Source organism: Watersipora subatra, chromosome 3 (genome assembly GCF_963576615.1).
Source record: "Watersipora subatra chromosome 3, tzWatSuba1.1, whole genome shotgun sequence".
In the NCBI taxonomy this organism is placed as follows: Eukaryota; Metazoa; Bryozoa; class Gymnolaemata; order Cheilostomatida; family Watersiporidae; genus Watersipora; species Watersipora subatra.
Window position 1 is genome coordinate 52,635,135 of NC_088710.1, and position 15,418 is coordinate 52,650,552.

At 31.9% G+C, this 15,418-nt stretch overlaps 1 protein-coding gene across 1 annotated transcript in view; it reads left to right on the forward strand.

The window, feature by feature from the left end:
* Positions 1 to 12,868, forward strand: part of LOC137392118 (lactase/phlorizin hydrolase-like) — a 42,182-nt gene extending 29,314 nt beyond the window's left edge. The window contains exons 15-16 of the mRNA XM_068078746.1: positions 11,635 to 11,785; positions 12,778 to 12,868. Of these exons, the coding sequence (XP_067934847.1) occupies positions 11,635 to 11,785; positions 12,778 to 12,811 (185 nt within the window). The 3' untranslated portion in view covers positions 12,812 to 12,868. The remainder of the gene's footprint in view (positions 1 to 11,634; positions 11,786 to 12,777) is intronic.
* The last annotated feature ends 2,550 nt before the right edge of the window (positions 12,869 to 15,418 follow it).

Below are 15,418 nucleotides of genomic sequence, written 5' to 3' on the forward strand. Positions count from 1 at the left end.
TGGATTATCAAAGGATTACAAGTTTAAATTCTGATATTAATCCGCAATTAGTCAACAAAATGATATATGTTGCAATTCCTATTACTCATCCAGTCAACACATGGATTAAAGCCCTGTAATAGCCATATTCAGCTCAAAAGTTAAGAGATGATCAAAGATCATGGTATCCTTCAAACCTGATGTTATGAAATGAAAGGATTAAGTAAAATAGTAGTTTAAAAAAGATCAAACGCTTTTATTGAAAATAATTTAAAACAAACAACTGAGTGCAATAATCTCAGTATTTTAAAAAGCAAAACCTTCCAATGGACATGTAATTAAAACAAATTTTTCATCAACTCTCTGAGTCGGATTTTTAAATCGAGACTTTTGTCACTTAGATATCGTCCTGTCATAATAAATATATTATGATAAAAAATATAGCAATAAGATTGAGCACTTAGAAGTGCACTAGCTTGTATGAGCTGCCTTGAAACAACCAATTATATATGCTTCAGTTTCGCTTCCCTTTGTTTATATACTCTTTGATTACATAATGCTGTTCATAATGTCCAACTTCGTGTATGTTCAGGCCAATCAAAACGCTGTATCTGCAGATAGAGCGCATTGATAGCCACTTTATGTGTGGTAAATGTGGATAGGGCGTTTTGCACATTGTGAAAAGTGCTATTTCTGGTGGTCTCAGATATATGAAATTTCGAGACATGTTAGATCTCAACCTAAATTACATTAAAGCACAAAAAAGTGAATTTTGAAAAACTTGTCAGATAGGGCGTTTTGCTTGCTTAGGGCAGTATAACGTTATGATAATGTATTATTTTCATTGTAATTAACAAGTTGATGCATTTTAGTTGTAATTTGATACGGATTTAAACTAGAGGCTGAGTCATAAGTAAGTGACTGGAGTAAATGAAACCCTTTAAATTGTTGAAGCTTTAAAATGGATGTTTCAATTTTGTAGAAGAATATCGCATGAGATAAATTATTACTGCTTCATGGAATTTTAGTAATGGGCGGTATGGACACGGATTGGCTGAAAAATCTGAAAACATCAGGCATCTTTTCCATCAATTTTTAATCTGCATAACATCTGTTTGGGCTATTCAAATTGTTTTGCTTATTTTGGTAGAAACCTGGTCACCGCATCCAAGCACTATATCCGCCAGATGGAAAATGGTACGAAGCACAGTTGGACGCTTTCTTGAAGGGGGTATGTTGCTGATTAACGGTTAATTTACACAAGAGCGCGCCACATTAATAAAAGTTTTATTTCACAAAGTTTATAAGAAATAAGATTACTGTAAAACTTTTGTTTGAATGCCATGGCACTGCAGTTTTTAACCCTTCTAATTATAGTGGCAAAAATTGTCGATTGCGCTTCATAGTATATGTTCAACTTTTATTAGCTTCAAATTCTATCTAAAACACTTTTGTTATAGATTTTATTTTTCCAACACGTTTAAAAATAGTACTATTCAAAAACTTAATGCATTCCTACTCCGTGCATTGCTAAAGCTATGTGAAGCTACGATCACTTCGAAGCTCGAAAAACGATGCTTTGCCATGTTCCTTACTCTTACGAAACTATTACTTTGACCACCATTGGAGTCACTATTGGAGCTGCTACTTTTATTATATGTGTAATCACTAAAATCTGAATCGGTCATCAACAATCATTAATACTGTCATCAAAATAAGTAATTCTCTGTTTTTCAATTCTGGATGTACTTGCGAAAGCTATAATAGCACTAACTAATTTGAGAATCAGAAAGAATCTCAAATTAGTAAATCAAAAAACCTAAATGTTTCTTTTCAGGTTGAAAAGTCCTAAACAAAAATTTCAAATTGCTTTGTGAGTTTAGAGTAATTTTATAGGGAAATCTTCGGACAACACTGTCAATACCATAAAAAAGTCTTGTACTACAACATAATATTCTTACGCTTTACGATTTATCTGGAGGTGTTGACTGATGTTCTAAAAAAAGAATCAAGGAGATTGACCAACCAGAAGCTGAGATATAGCCTGCCAAACCCAAGTCTACCAAAAAACTAGCGTTTTGGTAATCATCATTATATGACGTATGAAATTGACTTGTGTGCCATTGGTCAATTAAACCAACTAATGTGCTCTTCTATAAAGATCACGGCCTTTTAATTGGTTTAATCCCTGGAAGTATAGAACAATCAAATTGGGCCTCACAATCACTGCTCTGAGAATTCCGAACCAGTCCCTCTGACGTGTAAATTAGTTTTAGCATAAAATGATTACACGCATCTATCATTTTGCAACATTTCGCTATGTTGCTAGTTCAGCTCAGTTTTGTTGTTCTCCCACTTAGCTTCCTTATTCAGACTCATCGTTAGCGCTGTTCAGATTTTTTTAACTATAGCTAATAAATGGAATCAATTAAATCAATCATTAATCTCGGTTATCAATTGGACTTTTGTACAAATTATATTAGTTACATCATTTATTCCATACGCAGTTATATTATTATTTTGTATAATATACATTATGATTATTATATTAATCATAAAAATAATTACAGATAAGATAATAGATAAATAGAAAAATAAAATTAAAAACTATCGTTTTCTTTTCATACAGCAAGAGCAGCACGGTCAAGATATTCTTTTTTTAAATTATAGCTGTAGTGAACTTACCGTCTGTTAATAGTGACGATAGTCATGATAATCTACTGAATGCTGCAGTAGGTACACAGTAGAAAAATGATGAATGAACTAAAATCCACAATCCTATTTCTTATTCTAAACAAACTGCAAATCGCGGATGTTGCATGTAGACTATACACAGGCTGTTCTTTGAACAGAGGCTCTTCGGAGCAGATCCAAAGAGATCGAGTTAAAATTTGAAGCACAATAGTCAAAATCTGCTCTTCTGTTTTGAAAAATCATGGCGAGGGGTTGTGGGCAAATGCCTTTACCACACAACGTTTGCTTAATTTTTCTGAGAAACCAGAGCTACACGTAGTCTGTAAATTCTTTACCATCGCGAGAAGCGTTTCACATCTCGTAGCCTAAAACAATCATTATATGTAACAAAGGTAATAAGTCGATTTCATATGTCATATATCTGTGGATTTTCGAAGGGTTTTCCTCTGATTCGTTATTAGGTAGACTTGTGTTTGGCTGGCTATATCTCAGCTCCTAGTGGGTCAGTCTCCTTGATTCTTTTTTTAGAACATTAGTCAACGCCTCAAGAAAACTAATAAAACATAATAATATTATGTTTTCTCTATTCTTTAAGCTATAGAATAATTAGCGGTACAAATATTTGTATTTCTTTTTGAATGATTTGGTGAACTTTGATGATTCAAGACAATGAGTTTGGCAAATGATATATATATAAGATGCTGCTGAAGTTGCGCAATGACTTGCTTTTAATAGTTTGTTAGAAATTCCACTTATGGCTTTTCATTGTTACCTCAAAATGTTGAAACCACCTGATAGGAAGGGTCAGAACACTACCAAAACTCATATTTGCTCAAACCTGAAATACAATAGGTTGCATATAAATTGCAACACAAAGACAAAACTGCAAAACTATTGGTAAAAACATAAATAGCAATATATATTATTATTTTGGCCTTCGGTATTGGGCAGCATTTATGCGGTTTGTTTGCCGATGTTAACAAAAGTTTTACTAATAAGCTACATAATTTGCTAAATTACTGGTGTCAACTTTAAAAATTAAAACAAATGTAATGTTAGCACTTATAGAATATTCTACAAACAACGTAGAGAAATTTTTGTGGCATATGACTTCAATTGAATAGTTCCCTAAAATTGCAATTTGTATGTGCCCATTTTAGTACTTTGAAATGTCCAAGGAACTCATAATGAAATCCACTTTAATAGAATTTAAAGATGCTCAAAGCGGACGGATGCTATGTGGACCAACAATAAAAGGTCACTCTGTACTATGGCTAGTAAGTAGTTACATTTATTTAGATTTTGCATTGATGCTTTCAATTAGATAGTGTAGGAAATCTATTTACATTAGCTAAATTACCCTCATGCGCAAGACCCAGCTTTGTTTCCTATAGCCATCACAACATTATGCCAATGCATATTATAATTCATTGCTTTGTTCAAAACTGATTTCTGAGCCAAAGGTAGTTTTAGCAGTATAAGAACATGTACTTCTTTTCCTATGGGTCTACTCACTGTTTTGTAGCAGCAAAGGCAATTGTTTTTTAAAAGGTCTGTAAGAATTTTTTTAATACTTATTTTGATTTCCATTGGTGCTCGTAGCAAATATAATTTCAGTACAATTTGCATCAATAAAGTTATTACCACTTGTTTCGTAAAGTATTTGGAGCAAAATAATATTTTAGGTGAAAAACAAACATTTTTGCTGCAAGCTTACCAAAACAAAATAAAACATTTTTATGTTACATTTTAATTAAACACCATGTTCTATTCAGTTATTGCTGTCAGTACTCTGGCCTATGTTGGTAAAACTAGTTACCAAACCAAATTTTAGTTTTTCCGCTCGCCGCTCCAGAGTATTTAATCAACTGAGCTAGTTTTTACAACAGACCTGTATTACAAGACAAAGAATATTCATATTTATTTTGAATGATCAAAGTAAAACCTAATCCTCAATAATCCCATTGAACTAGTTATGCAAGCAAAATGTTGAGTAATTATGCCAGGAATTTTGCTGGATTAACTAAAAAAATCAGAACTTCACTACACATAAAGAAATAACTTTTTTGGGTCATTTTCCAAATTTAAGTGAATGTGTCTAAGTAGAATGTTTTATCAATTTCTTGACAGTTCAGGGCATTATTATTACTGGTAAAATGTGAATAATAGGACTCAGTATTACTATTGATCAATAAAACCACCCAAAGTCGAGAGATCTAAAGTTATAAAAAATTTGGTGCCGTGCTAGGTTCAGCCTGACTGATCATCGCTAACAATAAATTGCAGTCAAAAAGAAGTTTTGAACAGCGAAAATGCCTTCAAGATAGAATGTTATTGTATTTTTATTGGCTCTCTATGTGACATTAATTTTTCCCTGGGTTCTACATAGACACAACGGGCTTGTTTGGAATCTACCCAATTTATGGTGTTGTGGTATTGTGCCGGTTTTGCCAACCTGACTCTCCAGGTTCCATCCCCGAGTGGGAAAATGTTTTTACTTAACGTTCTAAGAGTGGCTTAAGATGAATAGAAAGAAATTGCTGTTATTGTATGTTAGATTGAGTAACTAAGTATGTTGTGCAAGTAAATCATATTATTACTGTAGGTAATATGCACAGCAAGGAAAAATGTGTGAGTTTAATTTTAGCAATCACAGTAACTGAGTTGTGTCCATGCATTGTTTCCAACTAATTTTTTTAAGTTTTTGTATGCAGTGCAGCAGCGATATGTGACTGAATAAGAAACTATAACATAGATCATATTTATAAATATTGAGTTACATTATTTGTTTATTTTAGTGAGTAGAAAGTTATGCAGCCTAAAAGAAAACGGAGCGTTCAAAAAGCCATGATCGGATGATTTATGCAAACTACCAACAATGTCAGAGCTGTATACAGTTAAAAGAAATTGGTGTTTGAAAATTATAATGATGACTTATGCCCGAGCCCACAACTTACTCAAGAAGCTGCAAAATTAAACTGGCAGCAGGGTCTTCTTGTCGTTGAGGCTTTTGTAATATCGCATTAAACTTGACGTCTGAATAAATTTACTCTGTTTGGCGACTAAGCAACAACCATTCTATGGTACTTGACTAGTTGAATTTTTTGGTATCAAGCATGGTGGCTGTTGTTGTTTTATATACACATTTATGGAATGCTTCCTTAAAGTTTAACATACTATACAATATGTAAGTTTTAACAACAATTAAATTATTTCAGAAAAAAATACTTGGAAATGTGCAACAGAGGCGGTTTGCCCACAACTCATGATCGCACCAATAGGTAAAAAGATATAGTAGATTCTATAGTAAAATGTTGTGAGTGTTTTTAGATAATTTTGTTACTTTTCTGATATGTCATAAGTCAGAGAAGTCATTATGCGTATAAGTTGCTAAAAGAGAACAAGGTTTTATGGCCTCTTAGCTAATGTGTGCAAGTTATGTTACCTTCTTAACATAGTACATAATCGATCATAGCCTTTTTGAAGTATGTACACTGTATACGTCATAGGTACCTCTAGAACCTATATTTAAGCTAAATAGCTTTTTACAAATGTGAAAGGTATATCGCTATAAGATACAAGTTGTATAGTTTCATGCAACCTTCTGACTAGTACATAAATTATGTTTGTTAAGTAATAATAACAGATAAATAAGTTATAGCAACCTACTAAATGATATATAAATAGCAGCAACCTCTTAAATAATATACAACTCATAGCAGCCTCCTAACTGATATATAAATAGTAGCTACCAACTAAATGAAATTCAAATTATAGCAAACTCTTACGTGATCTATAAGTCATAGCAACATCCTAAACTCTATGTAACCCATAGCAACCTCTGCAATGATATGTAAGTTATAGCAACCTCCTAAATGATATATAAATAGCAGCAGCCTCCTAATTAATATATAATTCATAGCAGCCTACTAACTGATATATAAATTATTGCTATCAACTATGAAAAATTCAAATTATAGCAAGGTCTTAGGTGATCTATAAGTCATAGCAACATCCTAAATTCTATGTAACCCAAAGCAACCTCTGCAATGATATGTAAGTTATAGCAACCTCCTAAATGATATATAAATAGCAGCAGCCTCCTAATTAATATATAATTCATAGTAGCCTACTAACTGATATATAAATAATTGCTATCAACTATGGAAAATTCAAATTATAGCAAGGTCTTAGGTGATCTATAAGTGATAGCAACATCCTAAATTATATGTAACTCATAGCAGCATCTGCAATGATATTTAAGTTATAGAAACCTCCTAAATGATATATAAATATCAGCAGCCTCCTAATTAATATATAATTAATAGCAGTCTCCTAACTGATATATAAATAATAGCTATCAACGATGGAAAATTCAAAATATAGCAAGGTCTTAGGTGATCTATAAGTGATAGCATCATCCTAAATTATATGAAACTCATAGCAGCCTCTGCAATGATATGTAAGTTATAGCAACCTCCTAAATGATATATAAATATCAGCAGCCTCCTAATTAATATATAATCCATAGCATCCTCCTAACTGATATATAAATAATAGCTATCAACTATGGAAAATTCAAAATATAGCAAGGTCTTAGGTGATCTATAAGTGATAGCATCATCCTAAATTATATGTAACTCATAGCAGCCTCTGCAATGATATGTAAGTTATAGCAACCTCCTAAACAATATATAAATATCAGCAGCCTCCTAATTAATATATAATTCATAGCAGCCTCCTAACTGATATATAAATAATAGCTATCAACTATGGAAAATTCAAATTATAGCAAGGTCTTAGGTGATCTATAAGTGATAGCAACATCCTAAATTATATGTAACTCATAGCAGCCTCTGCAATGATATGTAAGTTATAGCAACCTCCAAAACAATTTATAAATAGCAGCAGCCTCCTAAATAATATATAACTTATAGCAGCCTCCTCACTGATATATAGATAATTGCTATCAACTATGTGAAATTCAAATTATAGCAATTTCTCAAGTGATCTATAAGTTATTGCAACATACTTTATTATATGTAAATCATAGCAGCCTCTAAAAGAAACAAGTTATAGCAAACTCCTAAATGATATAAGTTACGGCATCTTACTAAAGGGTATGTAAGCTATGCCATGCTATGTAATGTTTCCATTGTAACTATTACATAAGTTACAATGGTAACATTCTAATTTATGTGTAATTTGTAGCAATCTGCTAACTGGTAATCATTATTTTTGCTTACTCATTGAGGTATGAATTATTTTACCTTCAAATTGATATATAATTTACAACAACCATCTAGACATTCTCCAAGTTTTGACAGTTTTTCTAGTATGCATATATACAAAGTATGATAAGGCGATGAATATATATTGTATGATACCATATTCTCCTAAAATTTCCATAAAAATATATAATAATTAGGAGGTGAATAAATATATATATATCTACAATGTAGATAAATTAGACCATATAGGAGGCTTACCCATATATATTTGCGTTAACTCCTAATCCCTTATATTCCGAAACCTCCTAACTGGTATATATTTATTCAACTCCTAACTCGGAAATATGGGTATATATATATATATATATATATATATATATATATATATATATATATACTGTATAGTACCTAAAAGCTTGACTTGGTTATTTGGTAGTATATATATATATATATACTACCACCATATATATATACTATATATATATACTAACCAAATGCTCGACGTTGCCAGGTTTAATAAAAAAGTCTGTGGACAGACAATTCATTTTTATTTAACGTATACAACATTTACCATCTGAACTTTTAAATTTCATATCATGAGAAAAGTGTTTTTGTGCAGCTCTAATGAATCAAGAGAAAAAAGAGAAAAAATAAAACAACTATAAAGGTTTTCAAACTTTTTCAAACAAATGTAACTTTTAAATTTCATATCCTGAAAGACGTGTTTTGTTGAAATAAATCAGGAAGAAAAATAAAACTGTAAAGATGTTTAAATGTAAATGTGAGATCATTAGCAAGTCATGGCTAAATATAGTCTGTTTTGCTACGATTACCATGAAAATTATTTAATACACAGTTATATGATTTTAGTTCATTTTAGTGTTGGTATCTTAAGATGAAAATATCGTATAGAGTGGTATAGAAACCCATAGAAATTATCTAATGCAATCACCTCCTGATAAAAATCATCAAAACCATCATCATTAAAAACAATAACTCAACAATATGTTAACTTTAGTAACTATAGTTACCTACAATAACTTTAGAGCATCTTTTGATTATATGTAAGAAAATGTAGCATTACAATGTACTACGCGGAGAGTTCTTACCTTCGGGACAAACGTGTAACATAAACGCTGAATCTAACTTAAATGAATTTAGCCTACTAACCACATACTTGAAAGAATATTTCGTATGTATTTTAGTTAACTTAAACTTGCAACTAAAATTTTATCACTTATCTGTTTGTAAATCCGTTTTACCATAATGGATAGCGCTGAACTCACCATGGTGAGCAGCATACATCTCTTAATAACATATATAATCAGTACACAAATCGCCAAATTTTAATTTTGAGATAAATTTTTGTTGATATCTTATGGCGGGAAAACGAATTCGCGAGGACAAAAAAACGAGGACAAAAAAACATGGCGAGGACAAAAAAACATCATGTTTTATAGAGTTAGGTGAAAAATATTTTATAACGGGAGCATTGTAAACCAAAGACGCAATGTGTCAATTTATTCGCTATTTAGCGGCGAAATCGGAAAAAGGGTATACAGTATATAATATGAGTCAGGTAATCGTAAGAGCCTTCGTAGACTTGTGGCTAGATGATTGTTATACAAAGATGCGGTTGCAATCTTTGTGAGTTCAAATCCAGCATGATGTGAGCTTTTTGTTCCAAGATTTTAGTAGCTATTGAGTGATATATTGTATATATTATTCAATATTTACATATTGAATAATATAAATATTTTACATCCATAATATAAGTTATATAAATAAATATTTTACATGTATTATTTTCATAATAATAAAATAAAGCAACTATATGTCACATTAGGCGGTGCAAGAAATGTTTCAGTTATTTTACAAAATGAAATCGAAAACTTAATGCTTAATTTAACTTAGTTGCAAATGTCGCTTCCCAATTTAAATAGTAACACAACTACTCATGTAAACTTATTTGGCAATTTAATGTACAATTTATTTCGAAGTAAAAGTATTTTCTTAATTTAAATTTTAATGCAAATATTTTCCAAACTAATTTGATAATTCAATGCATCATTTAGTTTCTACAGAAATTTATTAATTGAATTAGTTCGCTCGTGAAAAATGAAACTATGTAAGGGAAGCCATTTTTTGTATTTACAATCAAAACTCTCAGCTGTACGTTTTTATTCTTTGGATTTTTGTAATAAAAGTGTATTTTAATAACGTATATACTCAAAACTTATGGAGATAACGCTTTAATTGCAAATGGTGCTGTGCGCTTGCTTGAGCTGATAAGTACCTTGTGCGCTTGTGGGATGGACAGGTTAATAAAAAGCATCCACATACAGTATTCAAACGAATAGAGCTGCCAGCCACTATGTTGTTATATCTGTTGACTAGGGATTTTATACAGACATCAAAACATAATTTCTCTAGGTACAAGAACCTATCAGAATTTGAACTATTCGCCAGTTTAGGTAAGACTTGTGCTCTGATTTGAGTTTTCAAGGGTTGTCTTATCTTAAATTATAAATTTCTCGCCACCATCTTGTAAGGAAGTTTGTCTTCATTCAAATGGTACATAATATAACAATTTATCTTAGGGCAACTACAAATGGTAGTCATTTTTCTTTGTTGTGGTCTCTCCATTATAGACTATATAAAAATAGTGGGCATAGCCTGTTTGTTTGGAAACTAGCAAGCTCTCATATACACTTCAATTGATCACTCAACTCTGCACTACACGGCACTGGTTCGGGTAAAGTTGTGAATGACAATTGCTAAACTCTGATGCAAGTCTGGCATTTCCTTTCTGAAACTGAGCTAAATATTAATCATTGTAAAACATTCCCGAGCTTCTATAGCCTTCTTTATCCGGGATGTCATTTAGCAAGAGTTTGGCTCTTGTTAAAAATGTTCACAAAGTTTTGCGTTGTTACTGTTCTGTCAGTAACACATCTAAAGATAGCTTAGGAGACAAGGTTCTATAAAGTATTTTACTACCTTGGCCTTTTTCAAGTAGTAACATGGCTGCTTTGTCGTGAAACAGTAAGAACAATGCATCATCATCAAACAGCTTGATGGCGTATTTAGTGATATAACTATTGTCTGCATTATATGTGTTCATACAAATATTAGTCTGTCTGTATTATATGTGTGCATACTAATACTAGTCTGTCTGTATTATATGTGTACATACTAATATTAGTCTGTCTGTAATATATGTGTTCACACTAATATTAATCTGTATGTATTATATGTGTGCATACTAATATTAGTCTGTCTGTATTGTATGTGCATATGTATTGTATGCCTTTTAAACTTCATATCATGAGAAAAGTGTTCTTGTGAAGTTCAAATAAATTAAAAGAAAAAATAAACAATGAGTACATGGAAGTCTGTGTATAAAAAAGGTTACTGTTGCAGCAGAAGCTTGTTGTAGTCAAAGTTTTGATGGACGATACTGGTACCTCTGGATACTGATACAAATGTAAAAATAAGATATCAGACTTTCTTTGTCTGATAATTTATACTTTTATCAACTCTAGCTTGGTCTTGTGTCACACAGCAGCTTTTTGCTTTCAGTTTCTTAGAAGAGTACATGTTGCATATAAAATTACAATTCATAAGCGGTCTCCAATTATAGATATCAAAAAGTTATTCTATAAATGCTATATAGACGGTGGATAATTGTTTAAAGCCTATTTAATATCTGATATTGAAATATTTGCAGGAAGCGCAGATTTTTTTGGGTTGAATTTTTACACTGGTGGAAATGTCGTTGATAACCCCAACAAAGACAATGCTTGGGATCCAACTGCGAAACCAAGCTTTGACGACGATAAAGGAACATTGGGAGGAAGGGGAGAGCCAAGTTGGACCCCGTAAGCATGCTTGTTTTCCAATGTAATCTAGAGTTCCAATACGCGTGTGTGTTATTCCTACCTCACTTTATATGTTCTCATCAAAAAACTAATTAATAAAACCAAAGTGTTCAATTTAATGAGGCCGTGACTGACAGTAAACAATTTTATAAATCAAACTTGAGAATAATCACAGTTTTGTAACAACTCGAACTAAACAAAAGAAAAATGTGTTTAAAAATGCCTTCTAATGATGATTAAAAAATGGCTCCAGTTGAATAACTCACAGCCTCATCACTGAGGACTCACTTAGTTTTTACATGAGCACATTCAACAGTTGCCTAAATTATAAGGTTGTTGATTCTATTATAACCTCTTTATCAAAAAACTTGAGCGTGAGCATTCACAGAACAGACAGATCTCAGTTTTGTTTTTAGAATGCAACTTTTAAAAAATTAATGTGTTTCTTGCCAGAGATAGATTGTTAAGCAGAAAAAAGCAAATGTCATTGTATTAACATATACTTTCAAATCATAAAAGAGATCCACGCAATGATCCTCAGCAGATTCTGATGATCTAAACTGATATACTCAGTGACTTTTTATGATGGCATTTTCATGGACGAAACTGGTCCGACCAGCACTTCAACACCTAAAATGGAAAACATTTGGGTAGTTTGAGCTTCATTAAAGGACATGTCTTTTCTCAGATCCAAAGAAGCACATCATAGACAACGTGTCACATACTCCGTATCTCTTGTATCATATTTTACACCTCTGATGTGGTGCATCGACAGGATTTTACCATTGTCAGCTCCAGCTGGTGTTTTATTATGCTGACACTTTTGAATCGCTGTGTTTATGCTCAATAACCAATATTTCTTATCGTAAGCAGTTGATCTAGCTTACACTTTAGATCTGGTTCGACTTGGCTCTTTTCAACCCCTGAGCTTATGAGGGCTGTACTTGTGTGGATCAAGGACGAATATTTCAATCCTGATGTATATATCACAGAGAATGGCTTCTCAGACAAAACTGGTCAGCTTAAAGATGACGACAGAGTGGAATATTATAAGTTTTACATCAACTATGTGCTGCAAGGTATACAAAAATTATATAGCATTCCTATAAAAAGTATCATTAACATTTCTGCATTTTGCAACATCGAGAAAAAAAAAGTCACAACTTTAATTTTTTTTAAAGAAACATTTTTTGCTGTCACGATCAACAGTATAAACTTTTTACAACATTTATATACAATAAGGACATACATGTACATGTCTCAAAATCTCATCAACTACTTTTGCAGATTCTGATGATTTAAACTTTTAGTAGATGCTGGATGATTTTTTAACTAATTTCTTTGCCCCAAAATCTTCTAGAATATTAAAGAAACCAGAGATTATTTTGAACAGCTAGCTTATGGTGGCTTAACTTTTACTTGGTATCCTTCAGGGATGACAAACAGTCACATAATTTTAGAAAGATGCAAACAACTTCGCACACGTCAAAGCCAACATTAGAAAGGTGTTGCACAAGATGCCTAGAAAATAATAACTTCATTATTTAAAACTTACTTTAGCCATCAAACAGAATATGAAGAATAATAATTCTTCATATTCTGTTTGATGGCTAAAGTAAATTAAAGTAAATTTAGCTTTGCATCTCTTGGTCTTTCTTTTACATGTAATGCGATGGTGTATTAAACTATTTTAGGCCTTGAGTTTTTACAGCTGCGTCACAAAGACTCATAAAGCGTTCATAGGAAAAATCTCTAAAAATTAGATGTTTTAATATTTTTAGTGCAGCAGAAAATGGGGAATTAATGCTTTCTATTTTGTTTAGCCAATCTTATTCAATATCGAGTTTAAACTGGATATGAAGGCTAATCTACGGTTCACACGCGCAACAATGTGAACTGTTGACCTTTCGAGTCTACAGTTTAAATTTTTGATACATTTGAATATTAATTGCTTAATTTAAATATTAATAATGAAAATTTTTTATACTTTACTGTTGACCTTCCGATCCAAGAGTCATGTATAAAAAATTTCACTAGTCTTTACTCACTGAATATCTCAAAGTATGAGGTATAAATAGCAAAACAGTGATGTAACAGTAGAGTAACGTTTACAGTATAACAGTAAAATACAAGTAAATTGCCTGATATGGCCCAAGATCTTTCCAAACTCATTCCTTTGGTCATACACAAAGAAAAAACTAGACTTAACTTTTTAATTTGTTGGCTGGATTGGAACTGCAGTATTATTGGTTTGCATTGACAACTTTTATTCTTTTCTGATCAATCTCACTGGTTTTATAGACCATGATTGCGGTAATTTTACAGCAAGTTGATGGGGTCTGCGCACCTTCGACGTTCATTTACAATAATTTGCTTTTTTTTTAAACAGCAAAGTTTATTATGCAAAGTAAAACTAATAATAAATATTGTACGTATACAATAAGGCAAAACAAAATATTTTTACTATAAAAAGCAGTTCTACCTTTTAATCGTCTATCTGTATTCAGGGGTCAAGGTTAGGATAAAAAATGATTACCGCTGATACTCTAACTCATGACATTCAGATTGGGAGATAGACGCAGGAAAAAACCTGCACCAATCAAGCGCCTTTGTATTTATGGACAATTTCGCAGCTATTCTATTCTCCTTTTTGTCGACACATTGAACGATTTATTATGACAAACTAGAATGTCGCGAAAATTATATATAAGTTAGATATAACGCTGTACTCACCGCGATTTTTCTTCTGCAAGTGCGGCGAGATAAACAGTCAAATCAAAATTTTAAATTCACTTGACATTTTATGTGATATGGATTTATTTATTTTATGTTGTAGGAAGCAAAAACTTCACAGAAATATTTTACATTATCTGGAATTTAAGTTATATGAGGTATACGCTAATTTAGCATACACTGTGTTCACATACAAGACAAAATAACCATTTAAAAAATCAAAGTCTAACTCTGTCAGCTAAATGTTTTTAAATAAATAAATTATTTTTTATTATAGATTCAAAATGAAAAAGCTTTACTGGCCATGTTCGTAACGTACGTACATAAGTTTTGCCACAATCGAGCTGTAAAGCAATGAACACTGTCTAATACATGCATACATGACTTTATTAGTTGTGTTTTGTAAAAATGTTGCTAGTTCTCTGATATGATCAACATCGTTTCTTAGGATACAAATAAGCTAACTCCCACAGTAAACTAAATGCTTACGACAGCAGCTGAGCTATTTCACAGGTCATAAGAGATAAAAATGCTAACAACAAAAGATTACGGTAGCACTGTGTGGTACATAAGGACCTTCTAAATTCTTCTGTATGATATAAGATACTCAAGTACTGGTAGCTTGTTTCTGATATGGCTCTCTTGATAAGCGCAGCCCTTCAAACTTGCTGTTGAAAGATAGGCTAGTAATTATTGCCAATGCCTCCAACTGATTTTTACATCTACGTTTTAGCTGTTAGGAATAATTATCTCTGTCGCCCTCTACAATGAATTCTATTTAACTACCTCGCCAATGAATTAATTTTATACAATTACCTTTTAGCTATCAAGGAAGATAAGTGCAATGTGAAGGGATACACTGCATGGTCCCTGATGGACAACTTTGAATGGGGTGCAGGA